Source organism: Schistosoma haematobium, chromosome 4, assembly GCF_000699445.3.
Source record: "Schistosoma haematobium chromosome 4, whole genome shotgun sequence".
Classification (NCBI taxonomy): domain Eukaryota; kingdom Metazoa; phylum Platyhelminthes; class Trematoda; order Strigeidida; family Schistosomatidae; genus Schistosoma; species Schistosoma haematobium.
In genome coordinates this window covers 13,345,630-13,370,553 of record NC_067199.1, presented here as the reverse complement: position 1 = coordinate 13,370,553, position 24,924 = coordinate 13,345,630, and the positions used below count along the sequence as shown (strand labels likewise).

General features: G+C 35.7%; 1 protein-coding gene across 1 annotated transcript in view; it reads left to right on the top strand.

Annotated features, from left to right (window-relative positions):
• Positions 1-24,924, top strand: part of TIAL1 (Nucleolysin TIAR) — a 97,431-nt gene that overhangs the window by 25,432 nt on the left and 47,075 nt on the right. Inside the window, exon 3 of the mRNA XM_051215720.1 lies at positions 13,145-13,232. Within this exon, the coding sequence (XP_051066251.1) occupies positions 13,145-13,232 (88 nt within the window). The remainder of the gene's footprint in view (positions 1-13,144; positions 13,233-24,924) is intronic.

Sequence of the window (24,924 nt, the reverse complement as noted above, 5' to 3'; positions counted from 1 at the left end):
CTACCACCAACCACCATCTAATCTCAATATGTTAGCCCCCAAATTCCCTGGTATGGCCGAGAGTGGGGTGGGCCCGCCCTCCCTCTCGAAATGCCCTCACACGGTCACGCGTATACAGCCTCTGCCAGGGAAGTCCTACTCACTGCCTTCTCGTGGCGGGGGTGTTGTTTACGAAAATGAGAGGACGAAAAGCGAATGTCCGGCGCTTTAACCGGATCCTAAACCAATGGTGTACATGGGCTCCAGTATCCTGAGGAGAAAAATGGTGTATGAACCAATCGTTGGTCACCGGCTACCATGGGAATGCGTCTCCTCACGATGCTCCACTGCCTTGTGGATTAGACCTTTAGGTCAAAGGCCCGGGGAGTGGCCTCCTAAGAAAACCACCTGCTTCGGTCTGGGCACCCGGGCAGTATCACAGCCCACACACACATAAATATGGTGTGGCGCATATATATTTGGTGCCCTCTTATACCGATATTTATGTGTTGAAATAAATAAATAAATAATAATTTTATGTAATCTATATTATATAAATCAATCATCATATAACTTTTGCAAACCTCCGAATGCCCTAGTTGCTTTCAAATACCCTGGTATGCCTCAAACGCCCTGGTACGGCCGAGAATGGAGAGAATCAACTTTCCCTCTCCAAATGCTTTCACATGGTGACGCTTATACAGCCACTACCCGGGACGTCCTACTCACTGGGTATTGTCTACGAAAATAAGAGGACGAAATGTGAATGTTCGGCGCTTTTACCGGGTTGATGTATACGAAGGGTCCACGTAGGAGAGTTGAAAAACCATTACTGCAAACCAATAGTGCACATGGGCTCCAGTATCCTGAGGAGACAAAAGGCGTATGAACCGATTATTGGTCACCGGCTACCATGGGATTGTATCTCCTGACGTTGTTCTACTGCCTTGTAGATCACACCTTTAAGTCGAAGGCTACGGGTATGACCCCCTACGAAAATCACCTGCTTCGTTTTGGACACAAAGACAGTATGCTAGCCCTAACATAAATCGAATGATTTATGTGACGCATATCTATTAAGACCAGAGTAGTTACTGAGAACGCCTAAAATTTCTTCCTGATTTTGAAAGGGAAGACTGAATGATATCTGAATGATACTGGAAACTCTATATTGAATAACTTTTCATATTTCATTTTTCTTTACTGCATAAACTAAAAGCGATAGAATAAAGTTGTCTATTTTCGATTCTTTTTTAAAAACAACCATGAAAGATGCTAACTAACCTGCAAGTTAAAGTGAACAAGTGTGACGCCAAATATAGACCACTTTACAAAAGTACCCGAATGAGCTAAGTCATGATAAATTTGAAAAAACTATGTAACTGGTTCCAACTTAAACAAATCAACGAACTTTTATAATCAGATAAAATTTAACAAATAAAAGTACAGAATTGCATAGACCAAATATTCGTTGGTCGCCCTAATAAGGTTGAAGGCAGTTATTTTATCACTAGATTAGTTAGAACGGAATGGCTTGGTAAAAATATCTAAGTATAACCAAATTTAGAGCTAATATTTTGTACTTAACAATCTACTGGCATCGATCGATCTGTCAGATATATATATAATGTCATCAGACTGTCAGTTGATGGATTGTCAGAATTTGTCTCGTTTTGACAGATTTCATTGTCTCATATTTTTATTTCATCAGTTAATTTATGATTTGATCTTATCAAAACGACTATGATTTTGTTCATTTTTTTCTAGATATCAACCTTTGTTTTATTTAAAATTGAATTAAATGTTTCATAGTTGTCACGTTAGTAAGAATGTTATAATTTAAACATCACCTTATAATGAAATAATTCCCGTTAAATATTTATTCAAGGTAGTTCCCACTACAACTACATGATATAGCGAGTCTCATTTCAAGGTAATAAAACTAGGTTTGATTCATTGTAAGTGTTTAGACATAATAAAGTAAGGTAGTAGGTTAATTTTACTGAATATACGAGTGTTATTGAATGTGAATGGATATTAGTATTTAATATAATATATAACCTTGTTACTTAAGGCTATATCGAGGCGATCCGCACAGGATGCACATATGCCAACATGAGACTAATCAATTGCAATCCTAAATAACAATGGGAAGATACAAGTAAAACAACACCAAGTGAATTTTAATCAGGACACTGTTATTAATATAACCTTGGTTTGGGAATGTAGCTAAACAATAAACGTTAGTAAAATCTTTTTTAACACTTCCTATACTTTTAAATGTCATAAAACCATATTGTAGAAACCATTTAATGAGTTTCCATTATGTTCAGTATCTTTAAATCTGCACTAACCTTTCAAAGTATTAGAAGATTATCTATCAACCTCATCTATGGTAAACATAATGTATTAAATGAAAACAAATAAGTTTGTTCAATGTATTATACTTATGATTGTCGAAATGAGATAGTCATCCCCTTCTTCATAATATTGGATAACTAGTTATACTATTAGAAACACTTAATAAAGTAATTATGATTAAAAGACTAGTATTTGAACTAAGAATATTCTTTTCGATAAATTCTCTTCAGGTTCTACAATTCATATATCCAAATTAATGATCCGAAAAATGGCCAGGTTAAGGGCAAAGTACATCGTTTAAAGCATGTGAATTTGGGCGCAACTTCGTGGATTGGTTGAAGTTAGACATTAACACCGTTGGATGCCGGCTGGCTCAGTGGTCCAGTGGTTAAGTGCTCGCGCGAGAAACCAGTAGGTCCTGTGTTCGAATCCCGTGAGGTGCGGGGTCGTGGTTGCGCACTGCTGGGGAGTCCCATAGTAGGACGAAACGGCCGTCCAGTGCTTCCGGGTTTTCCATGGTGGTCTAGCTTCAACTGACTCATGATTTCAATCTGTGAAAAAATCATATCAACATTAACAATTTTTGATTGAGATCATGAACCCATTGATGTTAGACCACCATTGAAAACCTGGAGGCACTGAAACGACCGTCCGGCTTAGTAATTCACTAACAATATAGCTAAAATGAATCTTTGAACTGTCAACTATGCAACTAAAACAGATTGATTAGAATGTTTTAAAAGTTAGCCATTCAATTTTGCTGAGTGATTCTGGGATACCTCAATATATAAAATGCTTCAATAACTAATCCTTATTCAACATTGACGATGAGATTCTGAATAGTTTGAACGTTTTTTATTTGGTAATAATAATACTAACTTGAGTATTGAGAACTATTTAATCTGTAAATGATTATGTTTCGTAGGATAATTAAGATATTCGGTGTAACATATAATTACTTTAGTACAAACTAAGACTTTGCGAGAAAACTATTCAATACGAAACTCATCCCAATTAATTGTGATGTAATATTAATGAGAATTATTAACTAAGAGTTGAAATTGCACAGAAGTTTACTGATTGTTTTGTAAAGACTGGATTTATATACCCAAATTTAGATTCTATGTGGTTATTCGTTTTTACCTAGTAACAAGTGCTAATCCACGATAGTCTTTAGATATTCGTGTATGAACAAAATCATTACGCGCTAGAATTTGTTTAAATATTACTCATAGGAAGGTCAACTTAATGTAAAATACCATGACATTATATCTGCTGAGCATCCTTATGGTTCGGTCTGAAAGACATTCTGTACAAAATGAACCACTCATTTTGAAGTGAATCTATGTAATATTCCCTTCATTATCACGCTTTATTTGCTTATATGTAACATTCACTAAATATGACAACTAAAATCTACACATTATTCAATCGATTTAATTAAAGTACTTGTCATATTTTTCTGAAAAGTAAATAAAATCTACTTCTTATATCAATTTTGGATTCTTCCCTATGTCATGCAAACCATAGTATACTTTCTGCTTAAACATCAACTTTTGTGATTATTATATATTTATTATTTATGCAACGCCAGTTCTTACGCCTGTTACTCCCAATGGAGTATAGACGGCCGACCAGCATTCTCCAACCCACTCTGTCATGGGCCTTTGTTTCCAGTTCTATCCAATTTTTGTTCATTTTTCTCATGTCTGTCTCCATTTCTCGTCGTAATGTGTTCACTGGTCCTCCTCTTTTCCTTTGGCCTTGTGGATTCCATGTGAGGGCTTGTCTTGTGACACAGTTGGGTGCTTTCCTCAATGTGTGTCCTATCCACTTCCAGCGCTTCTTCTTGATTTCTTCCTTCGCTGGGATCTGGTTTGTTCTCTTCCACAATAGGTTGTTGCTGATAGTGTCTGGCCAACGGATTCGATGTATTTTGTGTAGACAACTGTTAATAAACACCTGTATCTTGTGGATGATGGATTTCGTAGTTCTCCAGGTTTCCGCTCCATACAGTAGAACTGTCTTGACATTTGTATTAAAAATCCTGACCTTGGTGTTGGTTGACAGTTGTTTCGAGTTCCATATGTTCTTCAATTGTAAATGTACTGTTCTTGCTTTGCCGATCCGCGCCTTCATATCTGCATCAGATCCACCTTGTTCATCAATGATGCTGCCCAGATATGTAACAGATATTTAACATCTTCCAAATCTTTTCCGTCAATTGTGATTGGATTGTTGCATGCTGTGTTGTATTTCATATTTACTTCTATTACTTATCTGATTAAAAGCATTATAAATCACTAATCTCTACTATTTACTTTAATATCAATCTAATTTTCCCCTTGTACAGCATTTATTTTTCTTAATTTCAGGAAGTAAACAACATTGTCACTTATTTTATAACATTTCTAATAACCCATTAAAATATAGAAATAATTATTTTCCCCTTTATCCTGAGGTTAAAAGAAGAAACAACATAACACGAACATTATTAATGATGATGATGAAGAAGAAGAAGACGGATATCAATCAGTTCATAAGTTGAGCTGATCTTGCATCACTACAACACAAAAACAAATAATAATCGTGCTAAGCTTGTTTTTTACTTGTTTTGTTGTTTAAATTTGTTTATTTTTATTGTTTAAAACATTTTGTTTAAACTTGTAACATTATTCATAAAAACTTATTTTTCTAAAATTATTCTAAGTATTCACTTGTGTACATGAATTAAATAAACGGAAACTAATTGTTGATGAATACATGTGTTAACGTGTTAACTTAAATGATCTATGCAGAATATGTATTTAAATGACAAAAGTCGGATGTTAAGTAGGTAAATGTTGACTTGGAAAATAACATTTATGTCTTTTGTACAATAATTGTGATTTGTCCATGATTTATTTATGTTCAACTTGAAGTAAATAAATCTCTTTTAACCCTAGTGATGTATATTTCTTTGTTTAAAATTACTAAAAATATTATTTCAATACACTTGAATTGGTTGTTAGAATCTTCCTATTAATATTTAGCATTGTAAATGATCAGTCTATTTTTGGCATATGTTTATCCTATGTATGGATTACCTCGATATTGCCAATAAGTCACAAGGCAAAGATGAGTGGTGTCTAGAAGTGAAATCTAGAACACACGTTTCATCCTTTCTGGAAATCGTCAGCTGGATTTACCTGCATCTCAGATTTGATTTTCACTCAGAGACTCGAACCCAGTACCTTTCGTTTCAAACAATATCGCGTTATACGCTTAGTTACTGGTTCCACATAGCCACTAGCTTGTGCAATAGGGTGATGCTTTATTCGTTTGCATTGGTTGTTTGTATTTTACCACTGATGTTTAAAACTGCGGGTGGCACTGTGTCTAAGTAAGCATCAAATCTGGAATACAGGTACATCAAGTTGACAGGTTTCAAACAGAATCGAACGCTCATCCTGGATTCATTTGCTATTCATCATTCATCTCTGCTTATAACATATTAATTTAATGGCCTTAGATATTTTACTTGCTCTGTGACGTATTGAGAGTAGGGTACCTGTATTTCGGGTTAGAATCTAAAATATACTGAACCGTTAAAAACACGATATCATCGAACTATTTTAGTTTTCCAGTTTTAAGTATTGCTATAGTACATAGTCCAAAATAAGCTTAGAAACAAACTTGTAGTGTATATCTGTTCTATTGTGTGTGATGTCATCGTCTTATAGGGATACTTACACTGTTGGAAAATCAGTTGTCTTCCGATGTAGGTTCTAAATGTTATTCAGAAACAATTTAGCCACCATCCATCGCTGTTTAAGATTTGAAAATTTGGGTTATCACAATTTTTTACTTAGAAAAATAATTTACATCACTGACTGACATCAACCAAAAAACCTCTGGAAATTAAAGAGCACTAAACGTCTGATATGTCTTTGATTTTAATAAGGATTTATTATAGTATCGATAGTAAGCCTAGGATTTTCAGTTCCCTCACTGAGGAGGTAATTAAACAGACAAATATTTGAAATTCAATTCATTAATAATACACAGCGAATCCTATAATAGTCGACAATACAGCTCAAAGCTATTTACTCAAACTAACAGAAGTTATTCAAGTGAAAAATTTAATTATTAGTTAATGATATAATGGATGAAGATTTATCATATTTCGCAAAATGTAATAAAATAATCCACCTTAATCTTATTCCAAGATTTTTAAATGTAAAGAAACTGATTGATCAATAAAAAACTTATACAGAAATGTTTATGTTTTGTAATTTAAAATCAAAATTGTTTTGATTGAGATCATGAACCGAGACCAATAGCCCTGGGTTCGAATCCTGTGCGTGGAATCATGAATGCACACTACTGAGAAGTTCCACAATAGAACTAAACAACCATCCACTGTTTCCAGGTTTTCAATGGTGGTTTAACATCAATCCATTCATGATCTCAATCAAAAACTTAATAATCTCTACAATTCCATAATGGTAGAAATGTTTTGTTTCTTACCTACTTAATAATTGAATATAAGTCAAATATCCATGATTTATTTTACTGACTAATATTCATTCAACTTTCTTAATAATGATAACACTTTAAGGTCAATTTGTATTTGTTTGAATTTACCGACAATATCATTATTTCTTTTAATAGAATTAAACTTTTATTCTTATATAAAATTGTCTTAATTCAAGTCAGGTATCTTATTTTCCCCCATGAATAACAGCTAATCATATACATTAATTAAAATCATATATGCCATTTTTAATTATTCACCATATTAATAGATGAATAAATGAACATAATTAGTTCATTATGCTATAATTAGTTCAATTTACTAAATTACAGAATACAATATTTTACATGGAGCTTTGTAATGCAACCCTTAGCCATTAGTTTTAATTGAATAAATAAACAAATAACATTCATTATGGTATAATTAGTTCAATTAATTCAAATTACATAACGTAACCATTGATTATTAGTAATGAAGGTAGTTACATTATTGAGTGGATTTTTAAACATTTAATACTTTTTTAACATCAGATGGGTTTTGTAGATATTATAGTAATTTCAATGCTTAAGATCATGAGTCAGTTGAAGCTAGACCACCATGGAAAACCTGGAAGCACTGGATGGCCGTTTCGTCTTAGTATAGGACTCCTCAGTAGTGCGCATCCACGACCTCGCCCCCTGAGAGTTCTAGTGAGTAGTGACCAGTGGAGTTCAACCAGGTCTGTTGTGAGGTAGTAGCTCACTGAAGACAATGGTGGATGTGTCACTCAATTTCGTGGATTAGTTGAAGTTAGACATTAACACGGTTGGATGCCGGCTGGCTCAGTGGTCTAGTGGTTATGTGCTCGGGCGCGAAGCCAGTAGGTTCTGGGTTTGAATCTCGCATGGAGCGAGGTCTTGGATGAGCACTACCGAGGAGTCCCACGATAGGACGAAACGGCCGTCCAGTGCTTCCAGGTTTTCCATGGTGGTCTAGCTTCAGTTGACTCATGATTTTAACCATTGAAATTACTTTTTTAACAGTTCGACTCATTATTTCGGATACATTTTCGATTATTTTAAAATTAAAAATTGATCCCAAGATTTTAAGAAATATTCAGCTAAAATTATGGTTTATAAGTAAATATGGTTAGTAGCTAACAGTGGGACTTAAGACGCGCATTTCATCCTATTAGATATTCGCCGGCTGGATGTGCCTACATCTTAGCGTTGACATAAGACAATATATAGGTAATTCAAATAGGATGCACATATGCCAATAAGAGACTGATCAATAAAAGTCGTGAACATCAATGAGAATATTCAAACAAACAATACAAAATGAATTTAATTGTAAAATATGTTACAAAGTGTTTATTGACATATTTTATAAACCCTTAAATGGTTAGAACAAAACACATGAAAATGATTCACAATATACATATAATTCATTTCATTGAAGCATTTTCAGCAATAAATATACAATCAGTGACCTAATTTTCTGAGAATTTTATGTTTAAATAAGTTGACTGACACTGTCACATAAATGATTTGCAATGAAACAATTCAAAAACTGTCAATACTTTCGTTTCATTCTATTTAGGACTCCTCAGCTGAATTTACCTGCATCTCAGAGTTGATGTTCACTCTTGGACTCGAACCCAGTACCATTTGCTTCAAACGCCACCGCGTTATCCTGATAGCTACCTGCTCGTGCAATGGGGTGAAGTTTAAATTCACTTGGTGTTGTTTTACTTGAGACTCGTCAGCTGGATGTACCTGCATAACAGAGTTGATGTTGAAATAGGACGAAACACGCGTCTTGGATTCCACTGCTAGCCACTATCCATCTTTGCTTAAAAAAGCTTGTGAGTTAAGGCTACATTGAGGTAATCCGCACAGGATGCTCATATGCCAACATGAGACTAATCAATTGCAGTCTTAAATAACAATGGGGAGATATAAGTAAAACGACACCAATTAAACCTGTTAATACTTCTTCTCTGAAAATCACTAGCAATAATTAGCATTTCAAACCATAGCAGCACCATCTATCCATAAGGTACCTATTTTCTCTCTAAATATTACCCAAAGATTTTTAGTTTATATTTATATCCAAAATTGAAATCTCTTCATTCAGCAAGCTATTACTATAAACAATAATGATGTAAATGTTTGTTTATTTGTTTTTTCCTTTTAAAAGAATCCCAATTAGCTTAAAAATCTAATTCATTATTCATTGTTTCTTTGTTTTTTCAGTATAAGTGCATTTTAAGAATATTTTCAATAATAAATTTAGCAATATGTTTATTAAAACTTTTTTTCATTTAAACCAATGGTTTTTTTCAAATTGCCATTTTGTCTTAGAATTTTAAACATAATTATGATCACCGCTAATTTCTGACGGTTACTATGGTGATAGCTAAAAAGAATTTTTTTTGATTTTTCCTAATGTTATATTTAGTATCTATGTAAGAGTAAATTAATGAACGATTTATTACTATCATTAAAGTATGCTATTCATTTACATCTGAGCAATAACAACAACAACAACAAAAACGTAAACACTTTTTTTATATCAGCTTGCTTAATATGGAAAATAAACTTATAAAACAATACTAAATATTATAATTTATTCATATCGCAGTTACAATGGTTGTATATCCTATTTCTTAGTATTGATTAAATTACATATCAAGCATTATAGTATCACCATAGTTTTCTTTTTGTTTAGATTTGATATAAATGAACAATTGGTATTTTGAAATTGATTGATATAAATGTCTACCGGGAACAATTTTATTCAACTAGATTTATTGTCATGGAATACTTCAATTAAATCAAACATTGTTTATTTAATATATATATATAAACGTATATATAAATCATTTTCATTGATATGACTTTATTCATTAAATCGAGGTGTTTTCGAACAGTTGATGAGCTGATCTCATGATATAATAGAAATATACTATGTTTTATCACTAAGTCATAGTGAACAATTTGTTTGACAGAATGATCATAGGATATCATGTTTGGGTAGACGTTTTTTAAATTGATTACTATTATTCTAAACAAAGGTGCATGGTGGCTAGAAGTGGAATCCAAGGTGTGCGTTTCGTTCTATTTTGAGATTCATCAGCTGAATAGGAAGATTTAAATAAACATTACAAACAGATCATTATTATTGTTGTTCAAATTAACTAAAGAACATTAAGATAAACATTATTATATGATAAAGTCAATTAGTTTAGTGAAGTCTTTTATTTACAATTAAGCAGAAAGTAAATTAAACCATCTAAGAGTAAATGTGAAAAATATGTATCATTTTTACAAATTTCCTTTCCTGAATAAAACCATATATATTCACTATTGTAACTAGAAATCCCTATCTGCAAACATTTTCTTTCCACATATATTTTACATTTAAAATATACTGAACATTGATGAAAGATATTCAGGTCCACTGCTGAGGACGAAACGGCCGTCCACTGCTTCCAGGTTTTCCATGGTGGTCTAGCTTCAATTGACTCATGATCTCAACTGATGAAATTACTACAATCTCCACAAAACCCGTTCTGAACATAATAATAAGTTTAAAGGTATCAATACCACGATTGAACTTGGTAGTTTCAAATAAATTGAGAATAACGTAAAGAATGAACAATCAATATATTTTTGTTATATCCTAATAAATAGGAAAATTATATTTCTGACTTTCGTGACTTAATGTAAGTCACCTCCTCAGTGTAAACGTCAGGAATACAATTTTTCTACTCATTAGAATATAACAAAAATATGCATAAAAAAGAATTTTATCTTTTGTTCTATGAAAGAAACTAGTGACTTTTTTCTAAGAAGCTCAAATGATTTAAGCAAAAGTTTGTTTGAAAAGAGTAAGAACAAAGATTCTAGCAGAATAGCATGAGTTCATTTAATTTTGTAGGTTCTCGTCAGCCGCTTACAACCTGTCATATTTGAAATGACAATTACATAATGCGTTTAAATTACTTACATGAAAGAGTTTGGTTGCAAGTTATATTGAAGACATATTCGTATAGTATAGCAAGGGTGTAAATAAAATTAATAGACGGAATATTCTAAATGTATACCTTATGTGAGAGTACGTTCTACAACATTGATCGTGACAACAGTTCAAACGGCCAGAAACAAGTGATTATATGATGAATAAATATTGATAGGAATATAGTGAGTAGAGCCCAGTTGATAAAATAAGACTATTAATTTGGCAGATAGTTGAAATAAAACTCAATGATGTAATAAATGCAATAAACAGTTTAAAGAAAAAGAAAAAGAATTTAACATGCAGCGAAAGAGTATTTGTCACCAAGGCAACACATAGGTCAGGTTTTTGACGCCTGATGGCAACGGCTTCAGCAAACTTCAGAAGATTGGAGACTGGCTGCTTACTAATCATCTTAAAAGATTGCAAGGTATCTACCTGATGTTCTGTATCAAAAAGATGTTTGGTGATTGCACTGGTTAGTATTTCTTTCACTTGTTCTGAGACGTTTAGGAACATGTTCAAAAGATTTAAGATATGCTCTCCTTTCAGCCAATGTAGCTGCTTTGGCAGGCATGCATGAATTTATAAGTACCGTTAGCGGTAACACCCTTGTTATACTATGCGAATATGTCTTCAATATAACTTCCAACCTAACTCTTTCATGTAAGTAATTTAAACCCATTACGTAATTATGATTTTAAATATGACAGGTTGTAAGCGGCTGACGAGAACCTACAAAATTAAATGAATTCATACTATTCTGCTCGAATCTTTATTCTTACTCTTTTCAAAATGATAAACGGAACTATGTGTATGAAATTTCTCAAAAGTTTGTTGTTATATTCACTTGCTAGATAATATAACTCACAATGTTTTATTAACATCATCAAGGTTACTTAATGGACAAAATAATAAACAGAATATAGTATTGACATAATATAGAATGAACAAAATATCAGGAAAGTTTATATAGCAACATGATTTACTATACAAAAGGAAACTATTCAATTACATGTCACTTTGTAATAGTAAGTAATTTTCGGTAATCAGCAAAATGTAGACATTAGTGGAATCTTTAAATAATTTACTAAAACATAGTAGTAAATGTATCATAGTCAAAGATACAAATAAATTATTTCATTATTATTATAATACAGTTACTACAATCACTCTTTGTTCAGTAGTATAATTCATTTATTAGGTGAGAAGATTTAACGTTTCTAACTGAATCGTCTTAATAATATTCATGCTTTAATAATTCTATGAAGTAATTATATTAAGGTAGACTCAAATGTAGTATAATGATTAGAAATCTGGAGAATGCTCTTGATTAAAGTATCATTTATCGTTTTCTATCTTATGAATAGGAATGAAAATGTGTATAATTAAATCGATATTTACTTAGGAAGGATTTGTAACTTGTAGGATATATCAATGTTCTATTTGTGAACTTCTAAATGCGAGTACATTTGTGACTAAAAAATATGTTATTCTAAGAAATATAGCTACGTTAACGAATATACCGATGGTCGCCTAATGTTAGGAAGCTTGATGAAGCGGGAACTAACACCATAATTCTGTCAACAACAATGGTGATAATTGTTGGTGAATATCAACAAGGTTCTGGGCTTCTTCCTATCTACTACCAACCACCCTATTTCATGCCCGTTGTGTAAGTTGACAGTTTTTGTTACTAAGTGTCCTTATTTAACTGAGGCTCTGAACGCTCGTTTTTGGCTTCAGTGCATAACTCAACATCATTTTGCACGTTGATTACCCAAAAAACTTTGTAAGAATGAAACTTATGTAATGGATTGAAACCCGAATTAGCATTTAAATTATAATCATATGTCACATAATTACCTAAAACTGCTAGATGAAAACAATTACAAAAATATCTTTAAAAACACGATAAGAAATTATCAATACTGACTAATGACTTTCAAAAAATATATAACTCTAGTGTTTTTGTTCATAATGTCAACAGTACCAGTTAAAACTCTATTTCCCATGACTTGATCATTTCTACATTTTTGTGATTCACTAAGTTCTTTTATGAGGTAACTTACTTCATTTTCACAGTTGCACATGTCTCAAAACAATAAAAGACATAAATATCACACAAATCTCTAGATGTTTTGTTGGAAATACTATAAATTCATGTTTTAAAATAGTAACTTGATACACAATTATAATCGAGATATTGAACAGTTTAGCCTAACCGATTATGATAAGTAGAAGTGTTTACGAAAGTATATTTTAATCATTGTTTTACCGTTTCAGATTCATTTCATATATTCGTTGGTGATCTAGCTCCAGAAGTGCAAGATGAAACTTTGTTGGCAGCATTTTCCAACTTTGGAACAATTACGTAAGTTAATCAGTTTCCAGATTATCAGATCGATATTTCTAAATGTTAGATTATATAATGTGAAAACTTACTTCCCCTCATATGTTTTCCGACTTGTCAGTGATAGGGCACTGAATTAAGGAATGATAGTATGTTAATCAATGATGTCGATGAACAGTTGGACTATAAAATGATTAGTCCTAGAAATGTAATAAAATTTAGTTGCACCACAGTTGACAGCATGCCACGATGATTGCTTAAAACGTCGTTCAGCAAACGGCGATTTATCTCTGAAATAATATTTTCAAACTATTCACAGTAATATTATCAACTATTGATTGCGCAAGTTTATCTATTCTTGCAGTAAAGCCAGGTTATGGCTAGTGTTAGAGTCTATAACGAGTATCTTGTTCTTTTAATAATATTTGATACGCCATATTTATATTCTGCCATTCATTTACAATCAAGTTTATTCTTGCAAAAGCTTGTTGATATTCATTTCTAGTTACCAGCATTGAAGGATTCAATATATTTTCACTAAATGACTAGGATTAAATGACATAAAATAAATTCATGCTATTAGCTTTAGAGCAATTCTCTTCATGTATAAGAGACAAACGCCAAAAAAAGATACTGGATCATTGAATTACTACACATTTAGATGCTTTTTCGAATGATATTCATTTGTTCCAATTAAAACTATGTATAAAATATGAAGGAAAATTAAAACGAGGTATTTCAGACATGAGGAATAAAGAAACTATGTAATTATCATAGTTACTGTTACATTGTTAAGAAGTACGTTTCCACAGAAATTGTAGTTTTTTTCTTAGTGGATAGAAAAATATTTTCTTATTTCCGTTAAGTTTGGTTACAAAATGCTACAGTTACTTTCTTCTTAGTTAGTGACTTTTTTAACAAGATATCTATACCAATTGATCGATTCTAGTTTTTCTTCAATCAGACAGTAATTTATACTACATTATTATAAAATTGTTAAATGTTCTGTTTCACAGATTGAAATCATGAGTCAACTGAAGCTAGACCACCATGGAAAACCTGGAAGCACTGGACGGCTGTTCCGTCCTAGTATGGGACTCCTGGCGCGAGACTGATAGGTCCTGGGTTCGAATCTCGCAGGGTGCGGGACCATGGATGCGCACGGCTGAGAAGTTCCATACTAGGACGAAACGGCCGTCCAGTGCTTCCAGGTTTTTCATGGTGGTCTAGCTTCAACTGACTCATGATTTCAATTCGTGAAATTTCTAAAATCTCCACAAATCCCATCTAATAAGTGTTCTGTTTATTAATTAAGATAATAACATTATACATAATTATCATCAGGAAAAGATGTAGACCATTAGGTTTTTTTCAATATAATATACATGGTATACTTAATGTAGTTCACATTTGTTTGTTACCAATAATGAGTCACATATAAATCTAATCACTTAGGAAGCCAGATATATGTACACTGACTTATTTTGTATCTATTAGCCATAGCTTAGCAATAAGTCAATAGCAAAGATCACAATACAATTGAATTTTAAACATTACAAAACCCCTTTATATATAATTAAAAATAATTGATAATCCATAATCTAAACCATTTTATAATTTCCAAAAAAAAGTGTGGATAAAACGATGTAAATCATCCCTATCTCCCTATGCTAATAACCATTTTCACACAATGAATCCTACTAGGTCTTAGTTTCAATTTAATGACACACTAATGAATTCATACACATGGCAACCTGTGTCAACAACTAATTAATTATCTAAATGAAGAAATTAGAAAAAAAAATAGAGAGAAACTATTCAGGTCTATTTTTCTTTTTATTTCATTTCATCTAATGAGTATTTTTTTTCCTGATATTTATAAGAGAAAAAATAAAAAAAGAAATAAGATGACAGAATTTATTCAACAAACATCATTAGATAAATATAATGGGGGGATAGAAATGAGAAATGAGAAATAAAATAGAGAAATTTCTTAGTTGATAATAGAAAACAAAAAAAACATTTGAATAATTTAATCTGGAAAATGTCAGTTTAATTTAGATGAAGGATGAAATTAATGAATGATGGGGGGGAAGGTAATTAGTTATAAAATTTTAAAAAAAAGGAGTTAACAGTTTCTTCTTAATTAAATACTAATTTATTATATAAAGTACAGTTAGTATGGTTTAGTCTATTTATGTCGACAAATTTACTTAGTATGTAATACTAATCAGATGTTGTAACATTGGCAACAAAAGTTTAAGAAGATCAAGCTGAAGAGAAAGAAAAAATAATTGAAAGATATTGCGCATAGGAAATATCATACAGAATGTAAACGATGAATGATGGAAAGTTGAAAATGGAGTATTCAATTTATGGTTCTCTTACTTACTTACTTACGCCTGTTACTCCTCGTGAAGGAGCATAGGCCGCTCACCAGTATTCTCCATCCAACCCTGTCCTGGGCAATCCTTTCTAGCTCCGTCCAGTTGTAATTCATCCTTTTCATATCTGCTTCTATTATCGACGCAATGTGTTCTTTGGCCTTCCTCTTTTCCGCTTCCCTTCAGAATTCCAAGTTAGGGCTTGCCTCGTGATGCAGTTTGACGATTTGCGTAATGTATGTCCTATCCATTTCCATCGTCTTTTCCTAATTTCTTCTTCAGCTGGAAGTTAGTTTGTTCTCTCCCACAGAAGGCTATTGCTGATGGTATCCGGCCAATGGATGTTGAGTATCTTGCGTAGACAACCATTTATAAATACTTGTACTTTCTTGATTGTGGTTGTTGTAGTTCTCCAAGTTTCAGCTCCATACAATAGAACTGCCTTGACGTTCGTATTGAAGATTCTCACTTTGATATTGGTTGAAAGTTGTTTTGAGTTCCATATGTTCTTCAATTGTAGGAATGCGACCCTTGCTTTGCCGATCCTCGCCTTTACGTCTGCATCGGATCCTCCTTGTTCATCGATGATGCTTCCCAGGTATGTGAAGGACTCTACATCTTCCAGAGTTTCGCCATCAAATGTGATTGGATTGCTGTTCTCCGTGTTGTATTTGAGGACCTTAGTTTTCCCTTTGTGTATGCTGAGGCCTACTGATGCAGAGACTGCTGCTACACTGGCTGTCTTCATCTGCATTTGTTCGTGTGTACGTGATAGGAGGGCTAGGTCATCTGCGAAGTCCAAATCGTCTAATTGATTCTGAGCTGTCCATTGTATTCCGTGTTTTCCTTCAGATGTTGAGGTCTTCATAATCCAGTCGACCACCAGAAGAAAGAGGAAGGGAGAGAGTAAACAGCCTTGTCTGACTCCGGTCCTTACTTGGAATGCATCTGTCAGCTGTCCTCCATGCACTACTTTGCACTGTAGTCCGTCGTATGAGTTCCGGATAATATTGACAATCTTCTCAGGAACTCCGTAGTGTCGAAGAAGTTTCCATAATGTCTTCCTATCTACACTGTCGAATGCCTTTTCATAATCAATAAAGTTGATGTACAGTGACGAGTTCCACTCATTTAATTGTTCAACGATGATCCGTAGTGTTGTAATTTGGTCTGCGCACGACCGATCCTTACGGAATCCAGCTTGTTGATCTCGAAGTTGGGCGTCTACTGCATCCTTCATCCGGTTCAGCAACACTCTGTTGAAGACTTTCCCTGGTATTGACAGTAGTGTTATGCCTCTGTAGTTTTCACATTTGCTCAGATCTCCTTTCTTTGGAATCTTGACGAGGTGTCCTTCTTTCCAGTCCATCGGCACTTGTTCCTCCTCCCAAATCTTTTTGAATAGAAGGTAAAGCATGCTTGTGATTACTTCGACGTCTGATTTCAGTGCTTCAGCTGGTATGTTGTCGGGTCCTGCTGCTTTCCCGTTCTTGATTTGTCTGGCGGCCATTCTAATTTCTTCCGTAGTTGGTGGATTGACATCTATAGGAAGATCTATGTGTGCTGCTTCGATGTCCGGTGGATTCATTGGAGCCGGCCTATTCAGGAGTTCCTCGAAGTATTCTACCCATCTGTTACGCTGTTGTTGGATTTCGGTGATTGGCTTGCCTTCTTTGTCTTTGACCGGCCTCTCTGGTTTACTGTATTTCCCTGATAGTTTCTTCGTTGTATCGTAAAGCTGTTTCATATTTCCTTCTCTAGCAGCTTTTTCTGCCGTCGTTGCTAGTTCTTCCATGTATTTCTTCTTGTCGGCTCTAATGCTCCTCTTCACTTGTTTGTTTGCTTCTATGTATTCAGAAATTTATGGTTCTCATATTTAACAAAAAACGTTCTGTAATTTTGTATAAATACATTTGGTTGTCCACACATTTATTCTCGTTCACTACATTTGGTGCTAAAGAGAAGTCCGGGGGAGCGTAGTTCTGTGAATGCCGTTGTGGGGCTGAGTAGAAATGGCGCTAGTTAGGGTGGTTTAGTGCGACAAGTTGCAGTGAGTGGAGTGTCTTGATGAGGTTGAGTTGGCTGTAGCACTTGCTGTCGACGGAGAGGAGCAATAGGATGGCTCGGCAGGTCGCTGAACGTCTCGGCTGTTGGGTGAATTTCGCATTTAGATTAACCCAGCAGATCGACATTACGACAGAGGTCAGCGCGCCGGTGAACTCCGCATTCTAACGGAGAGCGTGGTACAGACTGCGGGAAAGTCGAAAGGGGCACGGCGAGTGGAACCACTGCAAGAGCGACTGTTTAAAGCGGGACAAGTTTCCTTTATGCCACTTATGTCGACTTAAGTAATATATAACACCATCAGAAGTGGGAACAGAGAGTGATTGTGGTGACAATAAAGATACGATCAAATTTGCGACAACTGATAGAGGATTTGCAAATGAATGATTGAACGTATGGTTTTCACATTGTACCAAAGAGCTCTGTAATTAAAAAAAATACATTTGGCTCTCCTCACCTGTGTTTTCATTCATTTAGATGTCATTTATCATTCATATGAATTTATGATTACAATGTGGTAGATTCTATAAAGGATAAACATCTTAGACGACACAATAATAATGTCGAGAACTGCAGATTATATTCGTGTCAATTTTATACACAAAATATGGTGATTTTCTCATAATTTTATACAATGTTACTTCACACAAACAGACTAGCACAGTTAATGTTTAACAATATAGAAAAATGGTACTTGGTACAATTGCTAGACTCGAAGGATTATTATATAGTTTAGAACTTCATAAGTCATCTGTTACCTGACAAGTTGTACTATATTGGTTTGACTATATAAATATAGACTTTAGACTGAGATATTCATTTGGATAATCATGAAATTAGTATTTAAATTATTGTTCACTTTATGTTCAGATATAACCTCAGTCGTATGAATACTGACTAATAAACGTCTCCTATTAACACCAACAGGCAATCAGTACATACGGAAACATTTGAATTCTAATTATAGTCTAAATAAAACTGGAACATTTTTAAGAATCACTCAAGTTTATAGCGTGAAATTAAATTACACTTAAACCATTTATAATATACTATGTAATAGTCAATATAAACCAATGTGGCAATCTCTTTAAAAATTTTCACTGATTGACGAAACTGTTCTCAGTTGTCTTTTTCTGATTACAGTTTGCAGTAATTTTCAATCTAACTGTAAAGAGTGAAATAAGTTAAAGCATTATTTACGTTGGTTAAACTTTAACCAAAGAAAAAATAATACTTTTCTTGAAATACTGGTAAGAATCGTCATAAAAAACTGAAAGGCAGTATTTATTCCTCATCTTCTAAATTTCAATTTTCAATATTTATTCATTTTATTACATCCTGAGATTTTATTCTTTTTCTACAAGATGTATTCCGAACATATAATCCTTTTCATTATTACAGGGAGTATGAAAACTGTCTGGTTTGTAGTAGTGACTTCATCTGAATAATGATCAAAAACCAAGAATCACTGGATCTTTAAACGGTTGAGATCATTAGTCAATTGAAGCTAGACCCCCCGCGGAAAACCTGGAAGCACTGAATGGCCGTTTCGTCCTATTGTGTGACTTCTCAGCAGTGCGCATCCACGACCCCGCCTCGACGGATTCTAACCCAGGACATATCGGTCTCGCGTCAGGCGCTTAACCAACTAGACCATTGAGCCGGCATCCGATGTTGTTAATGTCTAACTTCAACTAATCCACGAAATTGAGCGACACACTAGTGACTAGCTTCAAGATATATATCCTGAAGTTCTAGTGGGAAGCAGTGACCAGTAGAGTTCAACCGGGTCTGTTGTGAGGTAGTAACTCACTGATGACAATGTTGGATGTGTCGCTCGATTTCGTGGATTAGTTGAAGTTAGACATCAACACTGTCGGATGCCGGCCGTCTCAGCGGTCTAGTGGTTAAGTGCTCGCGCGTGAGACTTATAGGTCCTGGGTTAGAATCTATCGAGGCGGGATCGTGAATGCGCACTACTGAGGAGCCCCACAATAGGACGAAACGGCCATCCAGTCCTTCCAGGTTTTCCACGGGGTCAAGCTTCAATGACTCATGATCTCAACTGTTTAAATTACTATAATCTCCACAAAACCCCTTCTGATACTAATCACTGGATCATTATTCATCTAATTGTGAAATTCTTTATTATTACCCGAATGCCCTGGTACGGCCGAGAGTGGGGAGAGTCCGCTCTCCCTCTCGAAATACTCTCACACGGCCGCGCGTATACAGCCTCTGCCAGGGAAGTCCTACTCATTGCCTTCTCTTGGCGGGGGTGTTGCTTACGAAAATGAGAGGACGAAAAGCGAATGTCCGGCGCTTTAACCGGATCACAAACCAATGGTGCACATGGGCTCCAGTATCCTGCGGGAACAAATGGTGTATGAACCAATCGTTGGTCACCGGCTACCATGGGATTCCATCTCCTTACGATGCTCCACTGCCTTGTGGGTTAGACCTTCAGGTCAAACGCTCGGGGTGTGGCCCCCTAAGAAAACCACCTGCTTCGGTTTGGGCACCCGGGCAGTATCACAGCCCACACACAAATGATGAACTCTCTATGTCTATGGAAATTACTTTCTCGCTTCGAAAAACAATCAATTGATTCAAATTATTATCATTACAATTATTGTCATTATTAATACTATTATTATTATTACTATTATTGCCATTATTGTTATTATTATTATTATTATTTTCCACATTATTCACCCTCCTTTATACTTATACAGCGGCTCGTCTTTGGTGGAAATTCGACTCTATCTAAACGTTCTCGAGTCACTGTCCGGTTGAAAATTGTATGTTACCACCGAATATGAGTACTGAAGCAGTTTTTCTGAAACCACGTGCACCATTCAAACTGGCTGCCTTCAACGTTCGCACACTTATGCAGGTCGGACAACAGATAGGGCTGGCTATGTCTTTGGAAAGTCTTAATATCGATGTCTGCTGTCTATCCGAGACCCGTATTCAATACTCTGGTGAAGTACTACAAATTCGATCTCCATCTGTCACTTCGCCTGGTCTTGCTGGCGTTGGTGTCTCAGTAAACGATAGAGGTGAGGCAGCACTAATCGATTGGATCCCCATTAACAGTCGGTTATGTGCTGTTAGATTAGAAAGTTCCATCAAAGTGAGAAGAAATCGGCGTGAGAAACGATGTATTTTCGTCATCTCCACCTATGCCCCGACAGATTGCAGTCCGGATGCAATCAAGGATGAGTTTTACCACCAGTTATCTGTTCTTCTCCAGAAAGTGCGTTCGACAGATATTGTAGTACTAGCCGGAGACTTGAATGCTCAGGTCGGGCGTCTAGGCACAGAAGAGAATCGTTTAGGTAGCTGATGGGGACTCGTTGGTCGCAGGTCAGATAACGGGGACCATCTACTGCAACTTTGCACAGACCACAACCTGTTTCTGGCTAGCACTAACTTTCGGCACAGTCATCGCCGATGTGCCACCTGGCGTCCTCCCTCTGCATCTTAAGCCTGGACTCAGATTGATCACATCGCGATCAGCTACCGCTGGCGTGGTTGTGTACAAGACTGCCGCTCGTTTTGGAGTACCTATCTGGACTCTGACCATGCCTTGGTCTGCGCCAATCTTGCCTTACTTTTCAGTGGCCAACGAAGTGACCGCCATCAACGGATTGATATTAGCAAGCTGGTTGCAACTTCTGTTGCAAGTAAGTATCGAACCGAGCTAGCCTCTAAACTAGCTACCACTCCACCGAAAAGTATAGACGAGCATTGGTTGCAATTGCATGACGCCATGAAAATGGCAGGTACAGTCCGTTGTGGGTTCGCGAAACGTCCCGCTTATAAGCATTGGGTTTCTTCAGGTTCCTTACAACTCATTGAAGCCCGTCGGTCTACTCCGGGTGACCGTGAGTTTGACCATAAACGAAGGATGTTACGTAAGGAAATTGGGCAAAGCTTGCGTAAGGACCGAGAAGCCTGGTGGTCGGAGCGTGCTAATGAGCTAGAAGCAGCAGGTGCATCTGGTAACTACCGGAAGCTCTTCCAACTCATCCGAGCCACTGGCAGCAAAACGTCTGGTGTGAGTGAAACAATCTATGAGGATGATGGGATGCCAATCACTAACATCCATCGACGTCTTGGACGATGGGCAGAATCTTTCGAAGGGCAGTTCAACTGGCCTGCTGCTCCGGCAACATCGGTCAGACTGTCCTGCCCTCCATGGCCGGTGACGACTGATCCACCAAACGAGGAGGAAGTTCGCAAGGAACTCCAACTCTTGAAGCGTTACAAATCATCTGGCCCAGATGACTTACCTCCGGCTCTTTTTAAAGTTGGTGGTGACTTTTTGACTAAGGAATTGACGACGTTGTTTACAAAGGTTTGGGAACTAGAGAGTGTACCAACGTCATGGAATGAGTCGATAGTTGTCCGTATCTTTAAAAAGGGTTCACGTCGTTCCTGTAACAACTATCGGGGGATAAGTCTACTTCCGATTGCGTCCAAGCTATTGGCTTCCGTCATACTTCGTAGGTTGTTCAAAACCCGAGAAAGATTGACTCGCGAGGAGCAGGCTGGGTTTCGTTCTGGTCGAGGATGTATTGATCATATCTTCACCCTCCGCCAAATGTTAGAACACCGCCATACCTATCAAAGGCCAACAATCGTAGTGTTTCTTGACATCAGGGCTGCCTTCGATTCGTTGGATAGGATTGTTCTCTGGGATTGTCTATTGAAGAAGGGTGTGCCTGAGAAGTTTATTAACAACCTAGAAGCCCTATATACAAACACCTCAGGTAGAGTGAGGGCATACAACCATCTTTCTCCATTGTTCCATACGAGCAGTGGGGTTAGACAGGATTGCCCAATCTCACCATTCCTCTTCGACTTTGCCATCGATGACATTCTAGAAACAGCTCTGATGGATGTAAGTAATGGCGGTGTGGATCTGTTGCCTGGAGAAAGACTTCTCGACCTTGAGTATGCGGACGATATTGTCTTACTGTGAGATAATGCCCAAGCCATGCAATCCGCACTTAATCAGTTGGCAATCAGTGTCCGTAGGTATGGTTTGTGCTTTGCGCCTCCGAAGTGCAAAGTACTTCCACAAGACTGGCAGGATTCCAATCCTATACTCACCCTGGATGGTGAGCAGATAGACGTAGTCGAGAAGTTCGTGTATCTTGGTAGCTGCATAAGTGCTGGTGGTTGCGCGAGTGATGAGATCAATGCACGAATAGTGAAAGCCAGAGCGGCTTATGCCAATCTGGGCCACCTTTGGCGCCTTCGTGATGTTAGTCTGGCTGTAAGAGGTCGGATTTACAACGCATCGGTAAGAGCGGTTCTCCTCTATACTTGTGAAACCTGGACCCTTTGAGTTGAGGATGTTAAACGACTCTCTGTGCTTGATCATCGTTGTCTCCGAAGGATTGCTGACATCCAGTGGCAACACCATGTCAGTAATGCAGAGGTTTGGCATCGTGTGCTCGGGTGCAGAGACGATAATTCAATTGGTGTCACCATCTTGAAACACCGACTTCGGTGGCTTGGATATGTTCTATGAATGTCATCGCAGAGAATTCCACGTCGTGCATTATTTGCCGACTCTGGGACTGGTTAGAAAAATCGGAGTGGTGGTCAGTGTATGGCATAGTGTCGTGGTATGAAAGAAAGCTGCAAAGGTCTGGCTTGTGTTGGTCATTCACGACTCCCTGGTTGGGGTCCGAGAGATGGTGCTACACAGTGGCTAGAGACGTTATCACATATGGCTCAGAATAGAAGCCAGTGGCGATCCTGCTGTAACCTTATTTTACTTTCTTCATAAAAAGTGGTTGTGTCTCCGTTACCTAAAAGATTTCTTCGGATTGTACCCTTCCGTTCCCTCATTTCTACCATACTACCTTACACCAATCTCTTCGTTATTGTTCTCTTGTTTTGCGCTCCTTAGCTTTTTTTTCTATTTCTCTTCGAATTCTCATTGTTTTGTGTGGCGCATATATATTGGCGCTCTCTTGTACCAATATTCATGTGTTCAAATAAAATAAAATAAATAACTATTCTACTAGGCACTCAATTTTAAACAATTCACATCATTCTGTAACTCTCATACTTTAATTTACCACCAAGGAGATTTATTTTACTTTGTCTATTTAAAAAAAATTATTTCAACTTGGTTTATGCATATGATTCAATAAATTTGAACTGATTCACATATACATACATACATACAAAAATATTTCTGATAGATTTGATTTGATTTGAAGTATTTACTGTGAAGTATAGGTCATTATTCTACATTTTACAAATATGTTACCACTTCAATTATGACATAATTCGTTGTTATATTCCTAAAGAAAAATATCTATGACCGTAATGAATTAGTTTGCTGATGCTGATGGTGATGATGATGATAATGGATGTGATGATCATGAAGTTGATGATAAGTAGAATGATGCTTAAAGAATAAGATGAAGAACAAACATACTGTTAACTAATAATGCGAAAAAATTTTAAGGTTTATAAAATAAATTTATAAAAAAGATTTCAAGCCTGAAGCTAAATGTATTCTAGTTTTCTTCTCTGATGATTTCTTCCACACTTTTTTGTTAGTTTCACTATGAAAAGCGAAAAAAAAAATTAAATTAACTTATGTATCATCTTCAATAGGCAAAAACAAGCATATATGGAGAGAAAGGAAAAGTAGATAGATGAGAACAAGGACGGAAGAAGCAAACATCTGAAAAATAAAGAAAAAATTTAACGAAAAAAAATACATACATACATACATACACATATGAATATGTAGAGTAGCTTCTCAAATTAAGGTCAAACTAAATATTGGATAAGATTATCTATTTATTACCAGGATGATAGAGGTCAAAACCAATTAGAGATTCTTGATTTGGTTAGTTCTTGTAATCTTTTTTTCAATATGAATTTTTTCAAATATTTTAAATATAACATTATTTTTCTGAATGAAATGAAAGTATTTGTACTAACTTACTTACCTTACACTTGTTATTGCTCATCGAAGAGCGTAGGGCACTTACAACCATTCTTTATCTAACTCTGTTCTGGACAATCTTTTCCAGTTCTTTCCAATTGCTACTCATCTTTCCCATGTCTGCTTCCAATTCTGGACGCAGTGTGTTCATTAATTTTCGTCTTTTCTGTTTTCCTACACGATTACAAGTTAGCGCTTGCTTCGTAATGTAGTTTGGTGATTTCCGTAATGTATGTCCTATGCACCCCTATCATCGTTTCATAATTTCTTCTTCATCTGG